Source organism: Hemitrygon akajei, chromosome 16 (assembly GCF_048418815.1).
Source record: "Hemitrygon akajei chromosome 16, sHemAka1.3, whole genome shotgun sequence".
Lineage (NCBI taxonomy): Eukaryota > Metazoa > Chordata > Chondrichthyes > Myliobatiformes > Dasyatidae > Hemitrygon > Hemitrygon akajei.
The window spans coordinates 2581535-2606735 of NC_133139.1; the positions used below are offsets into that span (position 1 = coordinate 2581535).

The 25201-nt window shown below is 44.5% G+C and overlaps 1 protein-coding gene across 4 annotated transcripts in view; it reads right to left on the bottom strand.

Moving 5' to 3' along the window:
* Positions 1 to 3670: 3670 nt before the first annotated feature.
* The window catches only part of slc25a42 (solute carrier family 25 member 42), a 93797-nt gene continuing 72266 nt past the window's right edge, over positions 3671 to 25201 (bottom strand). For all 4 annotated transcript variants that reach the window (XM_073068097.1, XM_073068096.1, XM_073068095.1 and 1 more), the window contains 4 exons: positions 11883 to 12049; positions 10138 to 10254; positions 7962 to 8113; positions 3671 to 6229 (listed from right to left, as the gene is read on the bottom strand). In XM_073068097.1, coding sequence (XP_072924198.1) covers positions 5904 to 6229; positions 7962 to 8113; positions 10138 to 10254; positions 11883 to 12049 — 762 coding nt within the window. In that variant the 3' untranslated portion in view covers positions 3671 to 5903. The remainder of the gene's footprint in view (positions 6230 to 7961; positions 8114 to 10137; positions 10255 to 11882; positions 12050 to 25201) is intronic.

Below are 25201 nucleotides of genomic sequence, written 5' to 3' on the forward strand. Positions count from 1 at the left end.
GTCCCTCAATCGGGATTGGATGGAGGATAAGACATAGGAGCAGAATTAGGCCATTCAACCCATCATGTCTGTTCCACCAATCAATCATGGCTGATTGATTTTCCCCCTCAACCCCATTCTCCTGCCCTCTCCCACGAACCATATTCACTGTAATAGGGACAGAGGAATGTATAACAGGATAAAGGGCTAATATAAACAATGAACAAGTGGAAAGGTTTGGAAGATACTGAAAGAGCATACTCAGTGACCCCTTTATTAACTGCCTCCTGTACCTCAAAGTGGCCATTGAGTGCACGTTTATCGTCTTCTGCTGCTGTAGTCCATCCATTTTCATGTGATGTGCATTCAGAGATACTCTTCTGCACATCACTGTTGTAACTTGAGATTATTTGAGTTACTGTTGCCTTCCTATCAGCTTGAAGCAGCATGCCAATTCTCCTCTGATCTCTCTCATTAACAAGGTATTTTTGCCCATGACACTGCTGCTCACGGGATCTTTTTTGCTTTGTTTAGCTCTAGAGCTAAACTCTAGAGACTGTTGTGTGAAAATGCCAGGATATCAGCAGTTTCTCAGATACTCAAACCAGCCTGTCTGGCACCAATCATTCCATGGTCAAAGGCACTTACATCATATTTCTTCCCCATTCTGATGTTTGGTCTGAATAACAACTGAAACTCTTGATCATGTCTGCATACTTTTATACATCAAGTTGCTGCCACGTGATTGGCTGATTAGATATTTGCATTAATGAGATGTATACATGTACCTAATAAACTGACCACAGTGTAGAACTCGACAGCGCAGTACAGGGCCTTCGGCCTATGATGATGTGCCGACCTTTTAACCTACTCCAAGATCCAGCTACATCTGCATAACTCTCCATTTTTCTTTCATCCATGTTCCTAAGAGTCTTGTAAATGCTCATGAAGTATCTGCCTTGTGTAAAAATAACTTGCAACTCATCTAATTTTTCCTCCACTCAACTCAAAAGGACGGCCTTTGCTGCCCACTCTGTCTATGCTTCTGATCACCTTGTACACTTCTTATCAAGTCATCTCTCATCCTCCTTCACTCCAAAGAGTAAAGCTTGAGGTCACTCAACCTTTCTTCATAAGACATGCTCCACAATCCTAAATCTCCTCTGTACACTCTCTAAATCTTCCACATCTTTCCAATAATGAGGCAACCAGAACTGAACACAGTATTCCAAGCGTGGTCCAACCAGGGTTTTATAGAGCTGCAACTTGACCTCGCAGCTCTTGAACTCACCATGTGTCTTCTTAACCAACCTATCAACCCACCCAGCTAAACCATAACCAAGTTGTGCTGAACAGAATGGAACCACAGCCTATCAACTCCTGTACTGTACTTCATTTCTGCACTCATATTCACACCAGATGATTGTGGCTTACACAAACATTACACTATTCAAAAGAAATGCTAGAAGTACACCACACATCGGGCTGTGTCTGTGGGGAAAGAAAAACTGAATAGCATTTCAGACCAATGACCTCTGCAGCAGAACTTGGATTTTATCTTCGATTTCAGAATCGGGTTTAATATCACCGGCAAATGTAGTGAAATTTGTTCTTTTGCGGCAGCAGTACAGTGCAATACACACAAAAAATCTAAAATACACTAAGATTTTATATATAATTAAAGTAAATATATAGTGCAAAAATAATAGAGGTAATGTTGATGGATTAGTTCATTGTTTGTTCAAAAATCTAATGGCGGAGGGGGAAAAGATGTTCCTAAAACATTGAGTTTGTGTCTTCAGGCTCCTGTACCACCTCCTTGATGGTAGCAATTAGAAGAGGGCGTGTCCTGGGTGATGGGAAGGGTCCTTAATGAAGTATGCCGCCTTTTTGAGCTTCCCACCCCCAATACCTACAAGGCCCTTTAACCTTCGAGGCATCTCTAGTGAAATAGCCCCCTCTGCTGCCAGACAGTGAAAGAACCCAGGAACCTGGCCAGTGAAGGATTCAAAAAGACAAGTCCCATCACTCTCAGCGATACGGCCTAGTGCTGCCCAGACTGACTCCCCTTGTCAGCCTTTCACTTACTCTGCTATCCCTGTCGAGTCTACTCGAAGTCTCAGACATTATCCGTTGTCGCAGAACGACACAGTCCGGCAACAGCCCAGTTTTGGAGTTCTTTCTCATCGTCATCTGCAAAAACCCGAAGCTCACGTTGTAACTACAGCTTGCATATTCCTATTTCATCAGATATTCCCTGAGGCAGCATCACAATTAGCGTAATATTTTACAGCACCACTGATCACTAATCGGGGTTCAATATCCGCCGCTACCTGTAAAGAGCTTGTGCATTCTCCCCATTACCGTGTACCTGACACAGTGAAGAGTGGGTTTCCTCTGGGTGCTCCGGTTTTCTCCCGTAGTCTAAAGACGTACAGTTAAGGCTAAGCTGTGGGTGGGCATGTTATGTTGGCGCTGAAGCGTAATGACACCTGCAAACTGCTTAACTCAGTGCTTGCTGATCTGATTTGACACGACACAAATGACATTCCACTCCATGTTTCAATGTACATATGACATATAACTTATAAAGCTCATCTTTTTCTTAGGTTTCCTGAGCAGTACAGTAGCATAACACTTTAGCGTCAGTGACCGGGGTTCAAGTCATGCTGCTGTCTGTAAAGAGTTTGAACATCCTCACCATGACCACGCATGTTTCCTCTGGGTGCTCCAGTTTTCTCCCACACTCCTGTACAGGTTAGGGTTAGTAAGCTGTGAACATGCTATGTTGGTGCCAGAAGCATGATGACACTTGTGGGCTGACCCCAGGACTTACTCCAAAGGTCCACAACACCTCTGCACTAGTCAAGGCAGTATAGGAATGTCTGCGTTCTGAGGAGATTCAGGATTCCACAGCTTCCAACCCCCATTCTAATAACTTTCTACAGGAGGACCATCAGGAGTGTCACGTCTGGCTGCATCATTGACTGTACAGAAACTGCAAGGCATCAGACCAGAAGAGGATAGTAAAAACTGCCAAGAGAATAACTGGGGTCTCCCTCAGCCCTATTTGGGATATTTACTGGGAGCATTGCAGACAAGTGCCCAGAGCATTGTTGAGGATCCCTATTACAATCCCTTTGACCCACTATTATCAGGAAGGAGGTACAGGACCATCAGGACTAGGACTGAGTAACAGCTTCTTCCCTCAGGCTGTGAGATTAATGAATATCTTATCACCATCGAGGTCTTAATACCAGGATAGCAAGCTGCTGACTGTACTGTTTACCTGTGCTGTGTACAACATGCATTTTGAATTTTATTTTATTAATTTATTGATGGTAATATTTTGGTTTATGTGCCTTGTGCTATCTATGTTTTGTGGGTGCATTGTGGTCCAGAGAAACATTGTTTCAGTTGGTTGTATACATGTTTTGGCAGATGACAATAAACTTGAACTTGATCAACTCTGGCATGGGAAAAAGAACCTTTTCCTCACCGACACCCTTCTTCACGCAAGTGAGTGGTATCCTCACCATCTGGAGAAGGGGCTACCTTGGTTTTGAGTGACAGAAGCTCAACCCAAGAGGACAGACTGATGGTAGCTCCAGAGACTGAGTGACGTGGGCAGGGAGAACCTCATCTGGAGGGCAAACCTCTTAACCATTACCTTTAAACAAAAGCAAGATAGTTTTACTGAAATCATTTTATTTTGTATTCACAAAAATCATTCACACACTGACTACAGCTTGACACTTTGTAGTGAAGTCACTTATGGGAAAGGGTGGGACATCTCTCTGCCTCCTCACACCCACCACATTACACTCACAACACAGTGCAGAGGTGGTAGGCACCATTGAAATGAGGAAATCACAGCAGCTAGCTGACACAGGGCAAGATCCCACACACAGCCACAAGATGAAGTACACAGCATTTGGTTTTAATGCAAATGACTCTGAAATGTTGGCCACAACACCTTCTCTTCAACAACACAACAGATTTTTTTTACCCAGTGTAGATCAGACCTACTTGAAAGATCCCCAGAAAGTGGGCCTCATGCAGAACAGCAGCCTGAATTGTGTTCACGATGCTTAAGTCAGGAGTATTGAAAATACCAATGACACCACTGTTCAGTGACCCTGGGGTCAGAACCTTACCCCCTGCTCCCTGCCTACAACCCTTGTTCCCTGCTCTTGCTCACTGACCCCGGGTCAGAACCTTACCTCTCCACCCCCCTCCCATTTTCGCTCATCGACCCCGGGTCAGAACCTTAACCCTGATCCCTGCCAACAGCCCTCATTCCCTGCTTTCAAGGTCTGGTCCATTCTATACAGAAGACTAACTCCCTGACAAACCATTGACTGTGTCTTCAGGTAACCTCAGTGGGTTTGTGAGGTTGTAGGATCAAACAGGGCTCCAGGTTTGGACATTAAACCACAACTGACATGGCTGGAGCAAACATTCCAGGCCATTGCCATCTTTCATCCACTTCTATCATGCTCTTTATGATGGTGATAGCTTCTTAGTATGGTGACCATACTGAGCTACTTCACTGGTTCTGAGGAGCTTCAGGTGGACCCAAGGCTGTGAACGACACATGCAGATACAAGAGGAAGAGACAGACATATTACTGATAACACAACTGGCGAGCTCCATCAGTCACACACTCCACCCACATGCAGGAGTACAGTGTACGTTGATGTAACCCTTGCCTGGTAAACTACTGCTGGCACATACCCACTACTTCCTCACCCACACAATTAAGGCACATTCCAGGTCAGGCTCACTGGTCAGAATCTAAGAGCAGCAGGACTGTCTAAGCAGCCCAGACACACACAGTCCAGTGAGCCAGTGACTGTCCCGAAGTGGTCATTGGGAAAGAGGGGAGGCTAACGATTTATGGAAGGATCAACAACTCCTTAGAAGTTAGAGTTCTACAAGGAGAGGAAGGGTCATGGGCTTGATATACCCTTACCAAATACCAGCAGTCATCCTTAAAGGTTATTAGTGCAATTACTGACAAAGCTTTTGGCCAAGAGATGAAAGTTTGGCAACAGTGAGAGAAATGTGAGAGAGTGGAAAAAAAATCACTCCTTGTCCTAACATAAATGACCCTCGCACCCCACCACCTTCAGCAGAAACAATGCATCACATCATCCAATTCACAGGAGACTGGAAAAGTTAAAATATGTTATGTTAAAACCCAAAGAGTGAGCAATTAGAGAACCAGTAGCAGGCTGTTTAAAAAGCTCAGGCAAGCCATTCTAATCAATCACACTCCCCTCATAAAAGCATTGACTGCCCAGTTATTCCTCAAGTAAGCAAGCCACATGAGCTAAGCACTGGGTGCTTCCTGGTGTGCCAGACCGAGTCTTCCACTCATCTCCGTCCAGCTGACAATACAGTGACCATCCTGGAGAAGGTTAAAAGTGGCATACCCTCCACCTTCCTATCTTGATCCATCAGTGAGGGAGGACAAAATGTGTAGAATTCAGATGCACACACCCCATCCCAACTGGACAACAGGAGAGCCATTCATTCTCTCTCTCTCTCTCTCACACACACACTCTCTCTCTCACACACACACACTCTCTCTCCCCCTCTTCTGAACTGGGCCACTCTCTCTTGCACAGAGCCACTAGGAGGCAGTGCAGGATGCAGTCAGCATTTCAGTGCCATTTAAAACCATTACAACATTAAACTGAAAAGAAAGCAATCGAAAGGTCTCAACAACAATCAATATTAAATCAAGTTAATTTGACAGCACTCCGAGGAATGCACCTTGCTTTGTCAGCATGCCAGCCTCTGCTGTTACTCTAACTTGTTAATCCCCTGTCTAGTAATCACCAGTTCCCATTCTGGACACTTTAGTATAAGTGATTATTCCGATCCAGTTCTTAAGACTCCAGGATCTCTTCATGTCACTACCTCTGTAAGGTATAGTGCTCTTGATATTTGCGAAGTACGATCTGCATGAGGTCAAAAGTGGTGAAACTGGTGCCCACTGCAATGGGGCCCTTTATCCAGTTCATGCTGAGGCCCTTGTAGAGGCCCCCGATCAGACCACCTTCCCTCACGAGCTGGACCATGGTCTCCACGATGCCACCATATGTGTGGCTCTTCACGCCTGCTGTCTGCATCCTCCTTCTCACAACGTCTAACGGGTAGGAGGCCGACTGACCGATGAGCCCAGCACAGGCTCCGAACAGCATCCGCTCGTGAGGGTATGGCTGCAGTCTGTCTGTGTACTCTGGAAGCAGACACACACAGAGTGGGTTAATGATGCAAAAGCAGAACTGGTTAATGTCCCACCAACCAGTCAGAAAGTGAGAAATCAGAGAGCAGAATGAAAATGTTTGGCTCCATCATTCACATTCTGCACTAACCCCCTCCCTGTCCATATCCAAAACTCTTCACACCCAAAAGCCTAGGGAATGTACACTTGTCCATTCAAGATTGTTTAATGTCATTTCCTGTACACAAGTATAAAGGAGAATGAAATAACTGTTACTCTGGATCTAATGCAGCACAAGAAAACAGTTAAAGGACACAATAAATATAAATACACAAGATAGCTTATATACATAGATCATATGTCCATGAAGTGACACTATGCACAGGAGTGTCTGTACATGAGGTGGCTGACAGGATAAAGTAGCGGTGGTTTGGGATGTGGAGGGGTGGGTAGGTGCAGTCTCTTTACCAGGGAGTGATACCATTTGTTAGGATGCATCTGTAGAATGACTGGATGTGGGTATGGATTTGTACTGTCCAGCCTCCTCAGAAAGCAGAGGCTTTAGTAGCTTTGTTGACCATTTAAGATGTGTTTGGGACCATGAGAGCTCGTGCGAGATGCGCACTCCCAGGATAATCAGTCATACAGCACAATTGAAGGGCTGTGGGTACAGAATATGTGAAATGGAATCAACCTGCACAAGATACTGGAGGAACTCAACAGGTCAGACAGCATCTATGGAAATGAATAGACAGTTGAGAACCTTCATCATGACTGGAAAGAAAGGGGGCAGCAGCAGAAAAGGAGGTGTGGGAGAGGGAAAGAATAAAAGCTGGCAGGTGATAGGTGAGACCAAATGAAGGGAAGGTGGGTGGGTGGGGGAAGGGAATGGAGGTGAAGCCAGGAGGGTAGGAAGGGTAAATGGCTGGAGAAGAAGGAATCTGATAGGAGAGGAGAGTGGAACATGGGAGGAAAGGAAAGGGGGTGGGTAGAACCAGAGGGAGATGACAGGCAGGTGAGGTGAGAGGGGAAACAGAATGGGATATGAATAGAGAAGGGAGAGGAGGAGAATTAGAAGCTAGAGAAATCGATGATCACAGCTCCTTCACTGAGCTAGTTCCAGCAAAGTGGGCCAAATGGATTAATCCTGTGCTGTATCATGTAGTAATACTTTATGGTTGTTATTGTAGGACATTGATTCTTCCGACACCCAGCTCCGTCTCCTGCTAAGTCCACTGCTAAAACACACACCAACCAGCCGCAAGACCATAGGACAGAGAAACAGAATTAGGCCACTCAGCCCATCAAGGCTGCTCCCCCCTTTCCTCATAGCTGATTTATTATTCCTCACACCCCATTCTCCTGCCTTGTCCCCATAACCTTTGATGCTCTGACTAACCAAGAACTTATCAACCTCCACTTTAAATATACCCAATGACTTAGCCTCCACAGCCGTCTGTGACAATGAATCCCATAGATTCACTATCCTCTGGCTAAAGAAATTCCTCCTTGTCTCCGTTCAAAATGGACATCCCTCTATTCTGAAGCTGGGCACTCTGATATCCTAGATTCCCCCACTGTAAATAACATCCTCTCCACTTCCACTATCTAGGCCTTTCAATATTCGATAGTTTTCAATGAAATTCCCTCCCCACCCCCACTCATTCTTCTAAACTCCAATGAGTACAGGCCCAGAGACATCAAATGCTCCTCATACTTTAACCCTTTAATGTATGATCAGTCATACCTGCATGTAGCTTCTTGCATGTTTCATAGGTGAAGAAGCTGAGGCCAGAGTATGGGATTACTCCGAGCATAGTTGGACAAAACCCACTGTACAGTGTCCTCACTCCTTCTTCCCGTGATATGCGGATGAAGACATGCAGAATATTTCCATACCTGTTGGTACACATCACAGACACAGAGTCAGAACAGGATGCCAATGAACAACTGTTCAAAGGGACTTCAAAAACTTCTGGCAAAATATAAATAGAGGTAATTTTTAAAAAAGCTACCACCTAGAACATACTGAGAAAGAACAGAGGAAGATTCAATAAGAGTACTAATTCGATCGAGTGAGCGAGGGCTTTTCTCTGTTGAGTGGAGGAGGATGAGAGGTGGCTTGATAGAATAAAATACTGTACACGATAGACAAGGAAGCAAAGTGCAAATGACAACAAGTTGTGAAAGCACAAAAAGAAAAAAAAAAGCAGTAACATTGAAAACTTGAGTTGCAGAGTCCTTAAAAGTGAGTCCACAGATTGTGGAATCACCAAGATGCAACACTGAGCATCATAGGAAGTCATTCCTGCCTGTGGCCATTAAACTCTACAAATCCTCCCTCGGAATGTTAGACACCCTGAGCCAATAGGCTGGTCCTGGACTTATTTCCACTTGGAATAATTTACTTATTGTTATTTAATTATTTATGGTTTTATATTGCTATATTTCTACACTATTCTTGGTTGATGCGACTGTAACGAAATCCAGTTTTCCTCAGGATCAATAAAGTATGTCTGTCTGTCAGTCTGTCTGTCTACATTTTAATGAATGATATTACCAAGGAAGTGGCACAGAGAGGAATTGCCTCTTTCCAGTGATGGCTACACCCCACCGGTTGTTGAATGGCCCAATTCTGCTTCTATGTTTTTCGGTTGACAAAATAAGGGGCGGCACAGTATCATAGTGGTTAGCACAACACTACATTACCAGCAACCCAGGTTCAATTCCAATCACTGTCTGTAAGGAGTGGGCAGAGATTAGCATAATAGTTAGCACAATGCTTTACAAAGCCAGCAACTTGGGTTAAATTCCTGCCATTGTCTGTAAGGAGTCTGCATATTCTTCCCATGATTGCATGAGTTTCCTCCAGGTGCTCTGGTTTCTTCCCACATTCCAAAGACATACCGGTTAGTGGGTTATCTGGTCATTGTAAATTGTCCTGTGATTAGGCTCGGGTTAAATAGGTGGGTTGCTGGGTGGTGAGGCTCATTGGGCTAGAAGGACCTGCTCCGTGCTGTATCTCTGAATAAATATATATCACTGTCATTGACATACAAACACCAAGAGCACCCCGTGCACTATTTTTTTTAGAGGATAGCAAATCTTTAAAATCTTCATTGAACATGAAAGAAAATAGAGTAGAAAGGTATAGGAAAGGCATTGTGGAATGCCAAATGTTCAACCACAACTCAAAACAGTTCGGAGTGGAAGAGGCAAAGATGAGGACTTGAAGGTAGATTAAAGGCTCAAAGACAGAGAGGTGGCAGACCATGAAAAACCGACAAACAGTAGTGGATATAGCCCAATCCATAATGGTAAAGCACATCTACATGGAGCGCTGTCACAGGAAAGCATCATACACCAGAGATGCCCGCCACCCAGTCGTACTCTCTTCTTGCTGCTGCCATCGGAGAGGAGGTACAGGAGCCTGAGGATTCACACCACCAGGTTCATAACAGTTATTACCCCTCAGCCATCAGGCTCTTCAACCAGTGGATAACTTTACTCACCCCAACATTGAACTGATTCCACAATCTTTGGATTCACTTTTAAGGACTCTACAACTCATGTCATCAATATTTATTGTTTATTTATTTATTATTGTTTTCTTTTCTTTTTGTATTTGCAGTTTGTTGTCGTTTGCTTGCTTATCTGTCTCTATTGTGTGCTGTATTTCATTGATTCTGTGTTTCTTTGTACTTACTGTGAAAATGAATCTCAGGGCTGTATATTGTGACATATGTATTTGATATAAATTTAATTTGAATCTAACAAAGAATGACAACTATTAATCCAGTCATTGCAGGAGAAATTTAGTCGGTGAATGGAGGGCATTACTGCAAGGTAGCACAGTTCCGGATGAGCAGGCTTGCAATGGAACGAGGGTTTATAAAGCACAACCTCCTTCACCAAGTACTCACATTTCCTTGGGAGTGACAGCCATTCGCGCCCGCACTAGATCCAGTGGGTAGGTCAGCGTGGTGGCAGTAATTCCTGCCAACGACCCAGCCAGCAGCCGCGGTAGAGGAGGGAGAGGCCTGGCAGAGAGCAGAAATATTACAGGTCAGTGGCGTTCTGTCACAGGTTAATTCTATAATCATTCAGCTCCACATACTGCGTTCTTTCCACAGACGGCTATGGAATTAAACAGCCCTGCAAAGTAATTCTGGATCAGAGTGTGAAGGAAAACCCCAGTGGTATAGTTACACAGGGAAAATTCAAACTGTTGGGAATCCCTTCCCAGGTCAAATTCAAATTCAACTGTCATGCAAACATACATGAATACAACCAAAGCAAACACTGTTTTTTCAGGATCAAGGTGTACAACACAGTATCAACAGTCACAAATAGCACAAGACATGCAGAGCACATACAAGATAGCAGGTAAACATACAGTCACACAAAAAATTCATACATAGCCAAACCCCCAAGTGTCATGCCCTGTAGATTGATGGTCCATAGGATGTCATCGGCACAAACAAGCCTGCAGCAGTCTGATCATCATGCATTAGCACAGCCACAAACATAATCTAGCTTGTGTTTCACCAAGAAGACATGGGAGGGCAACACCAATGGGTGGAGCCAGCCCCCAACCCAGTACGGACACTGCACCACAGTGATACAACCACGACCACAAAGCTCTACTACCGGTCTCGCCAATGAACCAGTGATCTACGTTACAGAGGTTCCACACTTCCTGCAGAATCCAACTCCACTGTATCATACAATTCTCTCTACGAAGTGCACTTGTCCTCTCTCACCTTCATTTGGATCTCCTGTCAGTCAGTGCACTCTGTTCAATGAGTGTAATAAATATGTAGTACCTCACTCTGACACCGCCTGTTTATACGTGGACCTAACTGAGGGTTGCAATGGGAACTGCCTGCATTCATCCATTCTCACACATTTTCTCCTTGCAGAGATTCACTAGAAATCCAGTTACAAGTACTGAGCCACATGTCATAAGTAGAATACATAAACACCTTCCAGACAGTAACGAAATTGAACCTGGGTAACTGGTGCTGTAATAGCGAAATGCGAAATGCTGTGCTACCATGTCACCCTTATGGGCTTTGATTCAATATGAGAGAAAGTACTAAACACTAAACAAAGAGGTAACCCAGGTAAGACATGCGGAATGCCTTCCACCCTTCGGCACAGTAAAGTAGTGGTAAGAGCATCGCTTGACAGCGCCAGCAACCCTGATTCAATTCGCACCGATACCTGTAAGGAGTTTCCATTCTCCCCGTAACTATGGGGTTTCCTCCAGGTGCTCCAGCTTCCTCCCACCTTCCAAAGATGTACAGGTCAGTAAGTTAATTGGCCACATGGGTGTAACTAAGAGGCACAGGATCATTGGGCCAGAAGGGGCTCTTACTGTGCTGCATCTCCAAATTAAATTAAATAAGTTCAACACACAGAAAATGCTGGAGGAACTCAGTAGGAAAGGCAGCATCTATTGAAAAAAAGTATGGTTGATATTTCATGCCAAGAAGCAGATATTCTCTTGTTTTAAATTAAATTCACCCCCGATAGGACCACAGAATTCAGACAGAATGTGGGGAACAGGCACGGCAGGGAAACTGGACAGCAGTTCAGTCCAGGAGAGGGTGAACACAGCATGGGGAAAACAATCTCAGTGATGTCACAGTGTCTGCATACTGACCTTCCATGGCTTCCATAGTAGGTTCCCAGAATGTGTTTGTACTGCTCGTGAGAGCAGAACTGCAGTGCAGCATAAGGAACGACGCGAACCATGGTGGCAGAGTTACCTCGCCACAGGCTGAAGAAGCCTTCCTTACGGTAAGTTCTGTAAATCAACTTCACAACCTCCTGCAGCAAAGAGCAAGAACAACTGTTACTCTCCAATACACGGGGTAAGGGAAGGGAGGGGTCAGGTGGTCCATTGGTCAGTGGGAGAGTGGGGGAAGATGGTGCCAGGACAATGGACAGTCAGAGAAGAGGAGTTTGAGGAGGAGATTTGATATGTCACCAATGGCTCTCGCAAATTTCTACAGATGTACCATGGAGAGCACTCTGTTTGCATCACCGTCTGGTATGGAGGCTCTAATTCACAGGAGTGGAAAAAGATGCAGAAAGTTGCAAACAAAGCCAGCTGCATCATGGGCACAAGTCTCCCCATCAAGGACCCTTTCGAAAGGCAATCCCTCAAGAAGGCAGCATCCATCATTAAGGGCTCCCATCACCCAGGATGTGTTCTCTTCTCACTGCTACAATCAAAGTGGTGGTACAGGAACTTGAAGACACACAGAATTTCAGAAACAGCTTCTTCACCATCAGATTTCTGAATGGACTATGAGCCCTATATGCAGAATTCCAAAGTGACACTGAGAAAGCAGGAAGCTGACCAAAGAAAGGACCCACGAAGGGTAGGCAAGGGTGTGCATAGACACCAGATGTGGTCAGGAAGAGAGGTGGATGAGGGTGCCAGGGAAAGACAGCCACTAATCTGTGGAGAATGGAAGTCCACGGACAGCAGGGATACACAAGCAGCTGTTCCTGTTCTGGTGTGACAGGACAGTGGAGTTTTGGCCAGTAACATCATGAAGATCACACCGACCCAGCACATGGACTACTCATAAATCTATGCCCTTTATACACTCCCTACCATGGGGGAGAAAGATCTGATTATCCACTTTATATATCCTTCCATGATTAAAAGCTTATTACTCAGCCTCCTGCGGTTAAAGGTGCTGGAAAAGGGTCAGTAACATCATGAAGGGTCCCACCCACCCTGCTCATGGACTGTTTGTCTCACTCTCATCAGGAAGAAGGCTACGTAGCATCCACACCATACCACCCAGACTCAAAAACAGGTACTTTCCCCACGCAGTAAGGCTGATCAACAGCTCCACCCACTAACCCACCCCTCCACACCCCCAACCATCACTACTTTATAATTTCCAGTCAGTCACTTTATGGACATACAATCTATGTATCTAAGCTATCTTAAGTATTTCTGTTTATTGTGTGTTTTTTTACTGTTCTGTTTACTATCCCATTGGTTTTATTTTTGGTGCTGCATCTGATCCAGAGTAACAGTCTAGAAGGCTGTCAGAGGTTACAGCGGGACATTGATTGGATACAAAACTGGGCTGAGAAGTGGCAGATGGAGTTCAACCCAGATAAGTGTGAGGTGGTTCATTTTAGTAGGTCAAATATGATGGCAGGATATAGTATTAATGGTAAGACTCTTGACAGTGTGCAGGATCAGAGGGATCTTGGGTCTGAGTCCATAGGACACTCAAAGCTGCTGCGCAGGTTGACACTGTTTAATAAGGCATACGGTGTATTGGCTTTCATCAATCGTGGAATTGAATTTAGGAGCTGAGAGGTAATGTTGCAGCAATATAGGACCCTGGTCAGACCCCACTTGGAGTACTGTGCTCAGTTCTGGTTGCCTTACTACAGGAAGGATGTGGAAGCCAAAGAAAGGGTGCAGAGGAGATTTACAAGGATATTGCCTGGATTGGGGAACATGCCTTATGAAAACAGGTTGAGTGAACTCAGCTTTTTCTCCTTGGAGCGAAGGAGGATGAGAGGTGACCTGATAGAGGTGTATAAGATGATGAGAGGTATTGATCATGTGGATAGTCAGAGGTTTTTTCCCAGGGCTAAAATGGCTGCCACAAGAGGGCACAGGTTTAAGGTGCTTGGGAGTAGGTACAGAGGAGATGTCAGGGGTAAGTCTTTTACTCAGAGAGTGGTGAGCGCATGGAATGGGCTGCCAGCAACAGTGGTGGAGGTGGATACGATAGGGTCTTTTAAGAGACTCTTGGTTAGGTAGAAGGAGCTTAGAAAAATAGAGGGCTATGTAAGCCTAGTAATTTCTAAGATTGGGACATGTTTGGCACAACTCTGTGGGCTGAAGGGCCTGTATTGTGCTGTAGGTTTTCTGTGTTTCTATGTTAACTATTTGCCACACGCCAGTGAGGATAGAAACAGGATGATTTGGCAGATAAATGTGTGGCTGAGAAGCTGGTACAGGGGGCAGAGCTTCAGGTTCTTGGATAATTGGGATCTCTAATGGGGGAGGTATGACCTGTTCAAAAGTGACGGGCTACACCTGAACCTGAGGGGGACCAATATTGTTGTGGGCAGGCTAGTTAAAGCTGCTGGGGAGGGTTTAAACTAACTTGGCAGGAGGGTGGGAAACGGAGTGAAAGGACTCAGGATAGTAAAAAAGTAAAGATAACATGCAGTCAGATTGTCAGGAAGGGCCGGCAGGTGATGGGACATAGTCGCAGCCAACAGGCTATCAAATCATTAGGGATGCAGAGTCAGAAAGCACAGCAAATACAGTACTCAAGGTGTTGTATTTAAATGCACATACTATAAGAAATAAGGTAGATGATCTTATTGCAATATTACAGACTGTTGGATATGATGTTGTGGCCATCACTGAATCGTAGCTGAAGGATGGTTGTAGTTGGGAGCTGAATGTCCAAGATTACACGTTATATCGAAGGGATAGGCAGGTAGGCAGAGGGTTTGCTGTGGCACTACTAGTAAAGAAAGGCATCAAATCAGTAGAAAGATGTGACATAGGATCAGAAGATTTTGAATCCTTGTGGGTTGAGTTAAGAAACTGCAAGGGTAAAAGGACGTTGATGGCAGTTGTACACAGGCCTCCCAACAGTGGCTGGGAGGTGGACCACAAGTTACAACAGGAAATAGAAAAGGCGAGTCAAAAGGGCAATGTTATGACAGTCATGGGAGATTTTAACATGTATTCGATTGGGAAAATCAGGTTGGTAATAGATAGCAAGAGAGTGAGTTTGTTGAATACCTACGAGATGGCTTTTTAGAGCAGTTTGTCATTGAGCCAACTAGGGGATCAGCTATACTGAATTGGGTGTTATGTAATGAACCAGAGATGATTAGGGAGCTTAAGATAAAAGAACCCTTAGGAACCAGTAATCACAATATGATTGAATTCAACTTGAAACTTGACTGGGAGAAAGTAGAGTCTGATGCAGCAGTATTTCAGTGGAGTAAGGGAAATCACAGTGGTAGGAGAGAGGAGATAGCCAAAGTAAATTGGAAGCACTACTGGCAGGGATGTCAGCAGAGCAGCAGTGGCATGCATTTCTGGGAAAAATAAGGAAGGTGGAAGACATAAGTATTCCAAAAATGAAGAAATACTCAAATGGTAAAATAGTACAATCATGGCTGACAAAAGAAGTCAAAACCACTGTAAAAGCAAAAGAACTGGCATAAAACAAAGCAAAACTTAGTGGGAAGATAGAGGACTGGGAAGTTTTTAAAAACCTACAGAAAGAAACTAAAAAATCATTAGAAGGGAAAAGATGAAATATGAAAGCAAGCTAGCAAATATTATCAAAGTGAATAGTAAAAGATTTTTCAAGTACGCTAAAAATAAAAGAGAGATGAGAGTGGATATAGGACCACTGAAAAGTGAGGCAGGAGAAATAATAACGAGGGACAAGGAGATGGCTGATGAACTAGATGAGTATTTTGTGTCAGTCTTTGCACTGTGGAAGACACTAGCAGTGTGCCTGATGTTGTAGTGTGTGAAGGAAGAGAAGTGGGCGCAGTTACTGTTACAAGAGAGAAGGTGCTCAAACAGCTGAAAGACATAAAGGTATACAAGTCACCCAGACCAGAGGAACTGAACCTGAGAGTTCTAAAAGAGGTAGTGTTAGAGATTGTGGTGCAATTAGAAATGATCTTTCAAAAATCATTGGGCTCTGGTACGGTGCCAGAGGACTGGAAACTTACAAATGTTACTCCACTTCTTAAGAAAAAAGAAAGGCAGCAGAAAGGAAATTGTAGACCAGTTAGCCTGACCTCAGTGGTTGAGAAGATGTTAGAGTCAACTGTTGAGGATGAGGTGATGGAGTACTTGGTGACACAGGACAAGGTAGTACAGTCAGCATGGTTTCCTTCAGGGAAAATCCTGCCTGACGAACCTGTTGGAATTCTTTGAGAAGATTACAAGTAGGATAGATAAAGGGGATGCAGTGGATGTTATATATTTGGACTTTCAGAAGTCGTCTGACAAGGTGCCACACCTGAGGCTGCTTACCAAGTTCAGAGGCAATGACATTACAGGAAAGTTACTAATACGGTTAGAGCATTGGCTGATTGGAAGAGGCAGCGAGTGGGAATAAAAGGATCCTTTTCTGGTTGGCTGCCAGTGATTAGTGGTGTTACGCAGGGGTCTGTGTTGGGACTGCTTCTTTTTATACTGTATATCAATGATTTAGATGATCGAATAGATGGCTTTGTTGCCAAGTTTGCAGATGATACGAAGATTGGTGGAGGGGCAGGTAGTGTTGAGGAAGCAGGTAGGATGCAGAAGGACTTACAACAGATTAGGAGAATAGGGAAGAGAGTGGCAAATGAAATATAATGTTGGAAAATGCATGGTCATGCACTTTGGTAGTAGAAATAAATATGTGGACTATTTTCTAAATGAGGAGAAAATCCAGGAATCTGAGATGCAGAGCAACTTTGGAGTCCTTGGGCAGAACACCCTGAAGGTTAATTTGCAGGTAGAGTCGGTGGTGAGGAAGGCAAATGCCATGTGAGCATTCATTTCAAAAGGTCTAGAATACAAAAGTGAAGAGGTGATGCTGAGGCTTTATAAGGCAGGGGTCACCAACCTTTTTTGCACTGCGATCCAGTTTAATATTGACAATATTCTTGCGGACTGGCCGACGGGCGGGGGGGGGGGGGGGGGGGGGTTGTTAATCACGACCAGAATATAGGTGATAAGCCAACTATAAGTCACTTATAAATAGCTAATACACTCAATTTTGTTCCTAAAAGGGTTCATCTAACAAATTTCATATTAAATACACAGCGCATATTTTCCTCGTATGAACATATAAAATCATTGCAACACACCAATATCACTGAATCAGAGGGAGCCCTGGGCTTGTTTCCCTGCAACAAGATGGTCCCATTGAAGGGTGATGGGAGACAGTGATACTCGAAGGGGGTTCCTTATGTCTAGTCTATTCCGCAATTTAGTTTTTGTTGCATTCATTGCAGAAAACCCTGCTTCACAGAGACATGATGTTGGAAATGAAAGCAACATCTTCAGTGCTTTTGTGGCTATCTCAGGATATTCAGCCTTGACTCTGATCCAGAATGCCGGCAGAGATGTTATGTCAAACATACTTTTCAGCCCACCGTCATTTGCAAGCTTGAGGAGTTGATCTTCTTCCCACGCTGACACGGATGATTCACCAGGGACATTCACAAATCGGTCACGACCCATTCCTTTGCATGTCTTGGGTCATTTGCATTTGGGAAGTAACACTCGAATTCTGTTGACAGCGAAGATAGGTGATTGCGCACCAGCTGTGAGAACAGTGCAGCCTCAGTCTCTCCCAAAGTCCCAGTTAATGTTGGGAACATGTCAAATATGCCCCTGTCCACTCTCTGTCCCCACAGTTCCAGTTTGGCTTGGAAAGCAGGCACTTTATCTGCCAACTTGAAGACAAATTGAGTTCATTGAACAGGTTGAAGATGTCACACAGATAAGCGAGTTTTGCTAACCACTCCTCATCACTGAAGTGTGCTGCCAGTGGTGACTTTTTTCCTGAAAGAAATCTCTGTAGCAGCTCTCTTAACTCAAAAACCCTGGCCAGAGCTCTCCTCCTTGATAGCCACCTGACTTCAGTGTGTAAGAGAAGGTGTTTGTGCTCTACATACATTTCCTCACAAAGCTGCTCAAACAGATCTGAGTTAAGGGCTTTTGCTTTGATGTGATTGATAACCTCAACAACTGTAAGGAGGTTTCTTCTTTGTGGGCAGGTTTTTTGTGTAAGGTTTTTTTTTTGTTCCTACGTATGTTAATCAAAATGGCTTCTTTGTTCTGTTAAAAGTAGGAATGCTTCTTTATTATGATAAGTGCTTTTCTCACAGTTTTGTTTGGGTTAAAATTACTGATGAGGAGAATTGTATTCATTTGGTTAACCAATTGGGATTAATGTTATTCTCTCTCTTCTAAATCTATTTGGGGAGTCAGCGCGAGGAGGTGAGAGAGAGAGGACGCGATGCTGTAAGCTGGCGATGGAACGGACCCCGAGTGGTGGTCCGAGGCCAGGATTTTCGGTGAGGAGAGGAGATGAAGACAGACGTGGCGGGGGTGCTTGTTGATCACTTCGGGTAGTCCTGAGCTACGAGTCGAGGAGGATGGAGGGGATCGAATGGTGGGCAGAAGACTTTGTTAATTGAGCTCCAATGGTTGTGCACGAAGCGGTTTGGACTTTGATAAGTTTTGATGCCTTTTCTTTATTCTCTTTTCCTTCATATATACTGTATCATTATTAATCACTTAGTTCTAGTAATCTCTATAAAATGTAGTCATTTAATCGCATATGGTGTACTGTCTGTTATTTGGCAGGGTGGGGACATCACACAGCATCCACACAAGCTGATTGCCCTGTTTGGTAGGGCCGAAGGCTGTTCCCCCCAGACAGAAGTGAGCTGAGCATGCCTAAGGTGTGCCAGGGGGCTACACAACATCACTCAATACGCTGTTAAGAACAGGTGACATTTTTCGGCTAGCCAGCATTTCCCTGTGTGTGACAGTGTGTAGACTGGCATTCAGGAGCAACCTCTTTGACTCGGGTAGTGAAACCAGACAGCCGTTCAGTCATAGCTGCAGCCCTGTCTGTGCACATTCCAACACAGAATGACCAGTCCAGTTTGCCTGACATGTAGTTATTCAGACCCCGAGTTGTGTTAGTTGGCAGCAGCAGTGCACACAACATATCCTCGTGCACATCGTCTTGAAATATATATCGCACATAAACCAGCTGTATTGCCTTGTTGTCGACATCAGTAGACTCATTGACCTGGATAACATACCATGGTGACTCGTTAAGCCGTTCCAACAGCTGTGCTTCGAGTTGGCAACAAGATGGCAGCGCGACGACAGCGCACAGCGGCCACTTCAGGATGAATATCTGTTATCTGTTAAGTAGGATGCCATGCACAATCCTGATTTGATGGGAGACAGATGTGAGAAGCACGGAGGAGCATCTGGTGAAACTTCTGACATGTCTGGTTCGCTGCCACTGCTACTATGCGATCAAAAAATCTCTGGAGAGGAAGGCCCCGAATCCTCAGCTTTGCCTGTTACTTGGCGGCCGGGGTCGAAGCGCTCGGCAGAGATGGTGCTCAGTGTCGGAGACTCGAAGTTTTCGGACGGACTCAGAGTTGGCTGTGGTCGGGTGCTTCCAGAGGCTGCATCGGGAAGTTTTGCGGCGCTGGAGGTTCATGGCAGGAAGAGTTTTTTGTTCCTTCTACCGTCTACTTGAGATGATGGGCTATTGAGGACTTTGAGACTTTGTTTTTACCGTGTCCATGGTCTGCTCTTTATCAAATTACGGTATTGCTTTGCACTGTTGTAACTATATGTTATAATTATGTGGTTCTTGTCAATTACTCTTGGTCTATCTTGTGTTTCTGTGATATCATACTGAAGGAACATTGTATCATTTCTTAATGCATGCATTACTAAGTGACAATAAACGAGGACTGAGTGTCCTCACAATCTAATCTAATCCTCCATTATGTCATCGATTCTCCTTGAAACTGTGGTAGCTGAAACAGAAACCTGTGCCATCTTGTTAGCTGCAGCTTCTCCCAACAGTTCAAGGCACATGCCCTTGACAGCAGGCAGAATCAATTCTTTACCGATAGTGAAACGCTTCTTAGCCTTAGCAATACGGCCAGCCACTAAGTACGATGCTCTCAGAGCAGCAGCATTTGTGGAGGTGGTGGCTCTCAGCACTTGTTTCTGTCCCACTTGCTCACGTTTTTTCCGCTCAAAAAACTCAACGGGTTTGTCTTTAAGTGCAGGGTGCTTGGACTCAAGGTGCCGAAGCAGTTTTGAGGGCTTCATTGCCCTATTAGACAGCTTGTCTCCACACATCACACACAGGGGTCTTGGAACATGCGAGTCAGTGGTTGCATTAAAGCCATATTTTATGTACAACTCGTATTTTCTGTTGAAGGAAACTTTCTTTTTTTTCGCAGTCTCGGCCTCAGCTGACTCTGCGTTATCATTATTAGGTCTTCTATGTCCCCTACCACCTCTTCCAAAGAAACTCTCAAGTGATGTTTGTTTTTTACTCATCGAGTAGTTGCAGGTTGATGATTGACTGATGATGTCACATGGGTAATAATCTTGCGTGCGTTCAAGTTCAATAGTGGGCATGACAGGGAATGAGGAAAGGTGCAGCTGACTCATTTCATATCGCCAAATCATATCACTTCCTCATGGCCCGGTGGTTGGGGACTACAAGGATGATCCCAGGAATGAAAGGGTTATCAAACAAGGAACATTTAATGGCTCTGGGTCTGTACTCACTGGAATTCAGAAGGATGGTGGGTGGGGGTGGGGGGATCTCATTGAAACCTTTCGAATATTGAAAGGCCTAAACAGAGTAGATGTGGAAAGGATGTTTCCCATGGTGGGAGAGTCTAGGACAAGAGGGCACAGCCTCAGGATAGAGGGGCGCCCTTTCAAACCAAAGATGTGGAGAAATTTCTTTAGCCAAAGGGTGGTGAATTTGTAGAATTTGTTGCCACATGCAGTGTGGAGGCCAGGTTGTTGGGTGTACTTAAGGCAGAAATTGATAGGTTCTTGATTGGACTTGGCATCAAAGGTTACAGGGAGTAGACCAGGAACTGGGGTTGAGAGAAGGAGATAGAAAAAAAGGTTCAGCCATGAGTGATGGGACAGATGGCCTAATTCTGCTCCTATGTCTTCCGGTCTTATTTCATTTTCCTTTACACTTACATACTGGAAATGACATTAAACAATCTTGCTTCGAGTTAATAAATAAGCCAAGTGCCTGAGGCCCCATTTGGACCCCGAGGCCCTGTGAGGCCCCTCTCCTGTTCAAACTCTACTATAATGTAGGAACCAGCTGAAAATCAAACCCAAGCTCCGGAAAACCCTCCCCCTCCTCAGCCCAACACTATGTACTCTATGCAGTTTAATTCTGAGTTGTTTTCAAAGCTGCTCTGCCATTCACTTGGTTTGATGCCGCCTCAGCTGTCAGCAGCCTACAAACGCTCAGTATTTCGAATGCCTCCTGCATCACTCACCGTTAAAACAACATCTCATTGTTTTAACTTGCATCATCATTTGGTCCATTGTATCCATGTTGGCTCCTGGAATAACTATCTCATCAGACTCCACAGTAATCTAACCCTTCCCTCCTACACAGATTACAGAACTCAATGTTTTAACCTACTCCAACCATCCACTGTGTAAAAACCCTACCTCTGACATCCCCCTATACTTTGCTCCCAAGCCATTCTGAAAAAGAGGTACTGACTCCATTTTATGGTTCTTATCATCTTATACCTATGCAAGGACTCTTCATCTCATGTTCTCAATACTTAACATTATTCTTTTTGCATTTGCAGTCTGTTGTCTCGTGCACATTGGTTGTTTGCCTGTCATGTTTATGCGGTCTCTCATTGACTCTGTCGTGTTTCTTGCATTTACTCCGAATGCCCACACGAAAATGAATCTTAGAGATGTATATGATGACATGTGTACTTTGATAACAAATTTATTTAGAGATACTGTGGGGAATGGGCCCTTCCAAGACTTTGAACCACGCCGCTCAGCAACCCCAGATTTAACCTTAACCATAGGACAATTTACAGTAACCAATTGATAGATAGATAGATACTTTATTCATCCCCATAGGGAAATTCAACTTTTTTTCCAATGTCCCATACACTTGTTGTAGCAAAACTAATTACATATAATACTTAACTCAGTAAAAAAAAAATATGATATGCATCTAAATCACCATCTCAAAAAGCATTAATAATAGCTTTTAAAAAGTTCTTAAGTCCTGGCGGTAGAATTGTAAAGCCTAATGGCATTGGGGAGTATTGACCTCTTCATCCTGTCTGAGGAGCATTGCATCGATAGTAACCTGTCACTGAAACTGCTTCTCTGTCTCTGGATGGTGCTATGTAGAGGATGTTCAGAGTTATCCATAATTGACCGTAGCCTACTCAGCGCCCTTCGCTCAGCTACCGATGTTAAACTCTCCAGTACTTTGCCCACGACAGAGCCCGCCTTCCTTACCAGCTTATTAAGACGTGAGGCGTCCCTCTTCTTAATGCTTCCTCCCCAACACGCCACCACAAAGAAGAGGGCGCTCTCCACAACTGACCTATAGAACATCTTCAGCATCTCACTACAGACATTGAATGACGCCAACCTTCTTAGGAAGTACATTCGACTCTGTGCCTTCCTGCACAAGGCATCTGTGTTGGCAGTCCAGTCAAGCTTCTCGTCTAACTGTACTCCCAGATACTTGTAGGTCTTAACCTGCTCCACACGTTCTCCATTAATGATCAATTGAGTAACCAACTGGTAGGTCTTTGGACTGTGGGAAAGGATGCAAGACTGTACTGAGGATGATAGGACTGTTGCACATTGAGAAAGAGCACTGAACAGTTGTGCATTTAAAATTCTGAGAATGCCAGACTGGTTACAAAAAAGATACTTCACCTGGCTGCTGGGTTGAACGTGAGCTGTCAAATACCAGGGACATCTAGAACAGAGTGGAGGATTATTTTATTCAGAGGCTGGTGAACCTGTGGGATTCTCCCCTATAGAAGGGTGTGGATACCAAGGCAGTGAGAAGTCAAGGGTCACAGGTCAAACCAGTCATCAGCAAGTTCTGGGATAAAATCCAAAGATGTAGGCCCAACGTCTATAAGGCAGAATCCAAAGACAAGGACTGGAAGCCCCAAAGTGGCTTGCCCTGGGGCTGGAAACTAGCCTATGTGTGTCAATGGTTAGGAAGGGGGATTGTTCTGCATAGTTCTGCTAAACATGGTGGGTATGCTATGTTGGCATTGGAATGTGTGGCTACCCTTGAGGGTTGCATCCTTGAATATGCTGGTGTTGGCTGTTATTGCACATTTCACTCAATGCTTTCACGTACATGTGGTAAATACTGAATCTGGCTCTTTGGCTGGTTGGATTGAATCTGGGAAAAAACAGACATCTTTAATGAGTAACACAAAATACTGGAGGAACTCAGCAGGTCAGGCAACATGTATGGAGGGGAATAAACAGTCAACATTTTGGACAGAGACCCATCATTAGACCCTGAAGGGTCTCAGCCCAAAACGTCGTTTGTTTATTCATTTCCATAGATGCTGCCTGACCCGCTGAGTTCCTCAAGTGTGTGTTACTCAAGACTTACTCAAGCAAATTCCGATTTGTCAGCCACACTGAACAGCAGATCAGGCATCAAGGCTCAAGTAACCGACTTTTCCAGGTTGTCAAAAGCTCGTGATACTGAAGAGCAAATGAGAAGAATGTAGCAGAGGAAGAGTTGAGGAGCATCATCTCAGAAGACTTGGAACATGGACTGTTCTACACAGCTAATGAAAAGACAGGCATAGATGGGGCCCATGAGGGTGCCCATGGTTACCCCTGGAGTATGGAGAAAGTGGGAGGAGCTGAAGGAAAATTTGTTGAGGATGGTACTGGAGGGGAACTAGTTGGTTCTTTTATTGAGAAAGAACTGGAGAGATTTAAGGCCTTCTTGATGGAAGATTTAGGAGCTGAACATCTACGGTGAAAATGAGGTAGCTAGGGCCAGGGAATTGAAAGTTAGAGGAGATTGAGAGCATGAGAAGTGTAGCAGATGTAGGTGGGAAGGGACTGAAACAAGGAGGATGGAATGGAATCTAGGTATGAGGACACGAATTCAGTGGGGCGGGAGCAGGCAGAGACAATGGGCCTGCTCAGACCTACGTTTGTGGATCTTAGATATGAGGCGGAAGCAAGCAGTGTGGGATAACGTAAGCTTGGTGGCAGAGGATGGGAGTTCTCCAGAACTGGTGAGGTCAGTGATGGCATTGGAGACATTTTTCTGATAATTTGGCATGGGGACGTTTTCAAGGGGCAAGTACGAGCAAGTATCTGAGAAATGTCGGCGGCTTTGATGGCAAGTTTGGGATTGGTGTGGAGACGAGTGGAGGATACTGCATTCAAAGGGGGTAAGGTTTGAGGAGAAGAGTGCTGAATTCAAGATGTCTTGTTGGAGGGCTGTCAAACCTTTTAACCTATCATGGCAGGAACAGGGCAGGTAAGGTGCAGGCTGGTTCACTGTGTCTGCCTGCCCTTTATTCTGGTTGTTCCTTTCTCATTCTTTGGCAAAGAGCCCGTGGTGGGAATAGCTTTTGTATGTTTGACATTGCCGCACTATGAGAAATGCCATGTTGCTGTTTGAAGGACAATTTACATTTCAGGTTCATTTTAAGTTTCCTGTTCCATTGATAAGCTTGGAAATCTGACAAGTGGGCTTGCTTTGTCAAGTTTCTTTGAGGTACAGTGCAATGTTAAATTGAACTAAATGCTGTGTCCAGTGATGGGCTGAAATGTTGCACTGAACTAATTAAGCAAATTATGCCTAATCCCTTCCTACAAGTGGTCCACATTTCTCCATTATCTGCATATGAAATATACCACAAGTTCCTTCACTTCCCCTCTACAACCTCAGATTCACTTTGACCAATTCCACCTCAGGAGACAATGAGCATGAACACTACCTCAGTATTTATTCATTTCTTTTTGCACTACTTACTTATTTGTTTAATACATATAGACCAAGGAGTAGAAAACCAGAGGTCCACTAGCCAGTCCTCTTCGGAGGGTCAGTAGCTTTAAATTCCTTGGTGTTATCACTTCAAATAACTTGTTCTGGGCCCAGCAATTAAGTGAGATTATGGAGAGAACACAGCAATGCCTCTACTTCCTTCGAAGTCTGCAAAGATTCTGCATGACATCTCAAACTTTGCAGACTTCTATAGTTGGGGATGGAAAGATGAGAGAACCTTGGATATCCAGAGGGGTGATGCAAGAAGTTATGCAAGAAGAAAAAGGAAAAGTATGTGAAGCTTCGGAAGTCAGGTCAAATGAAACACAAG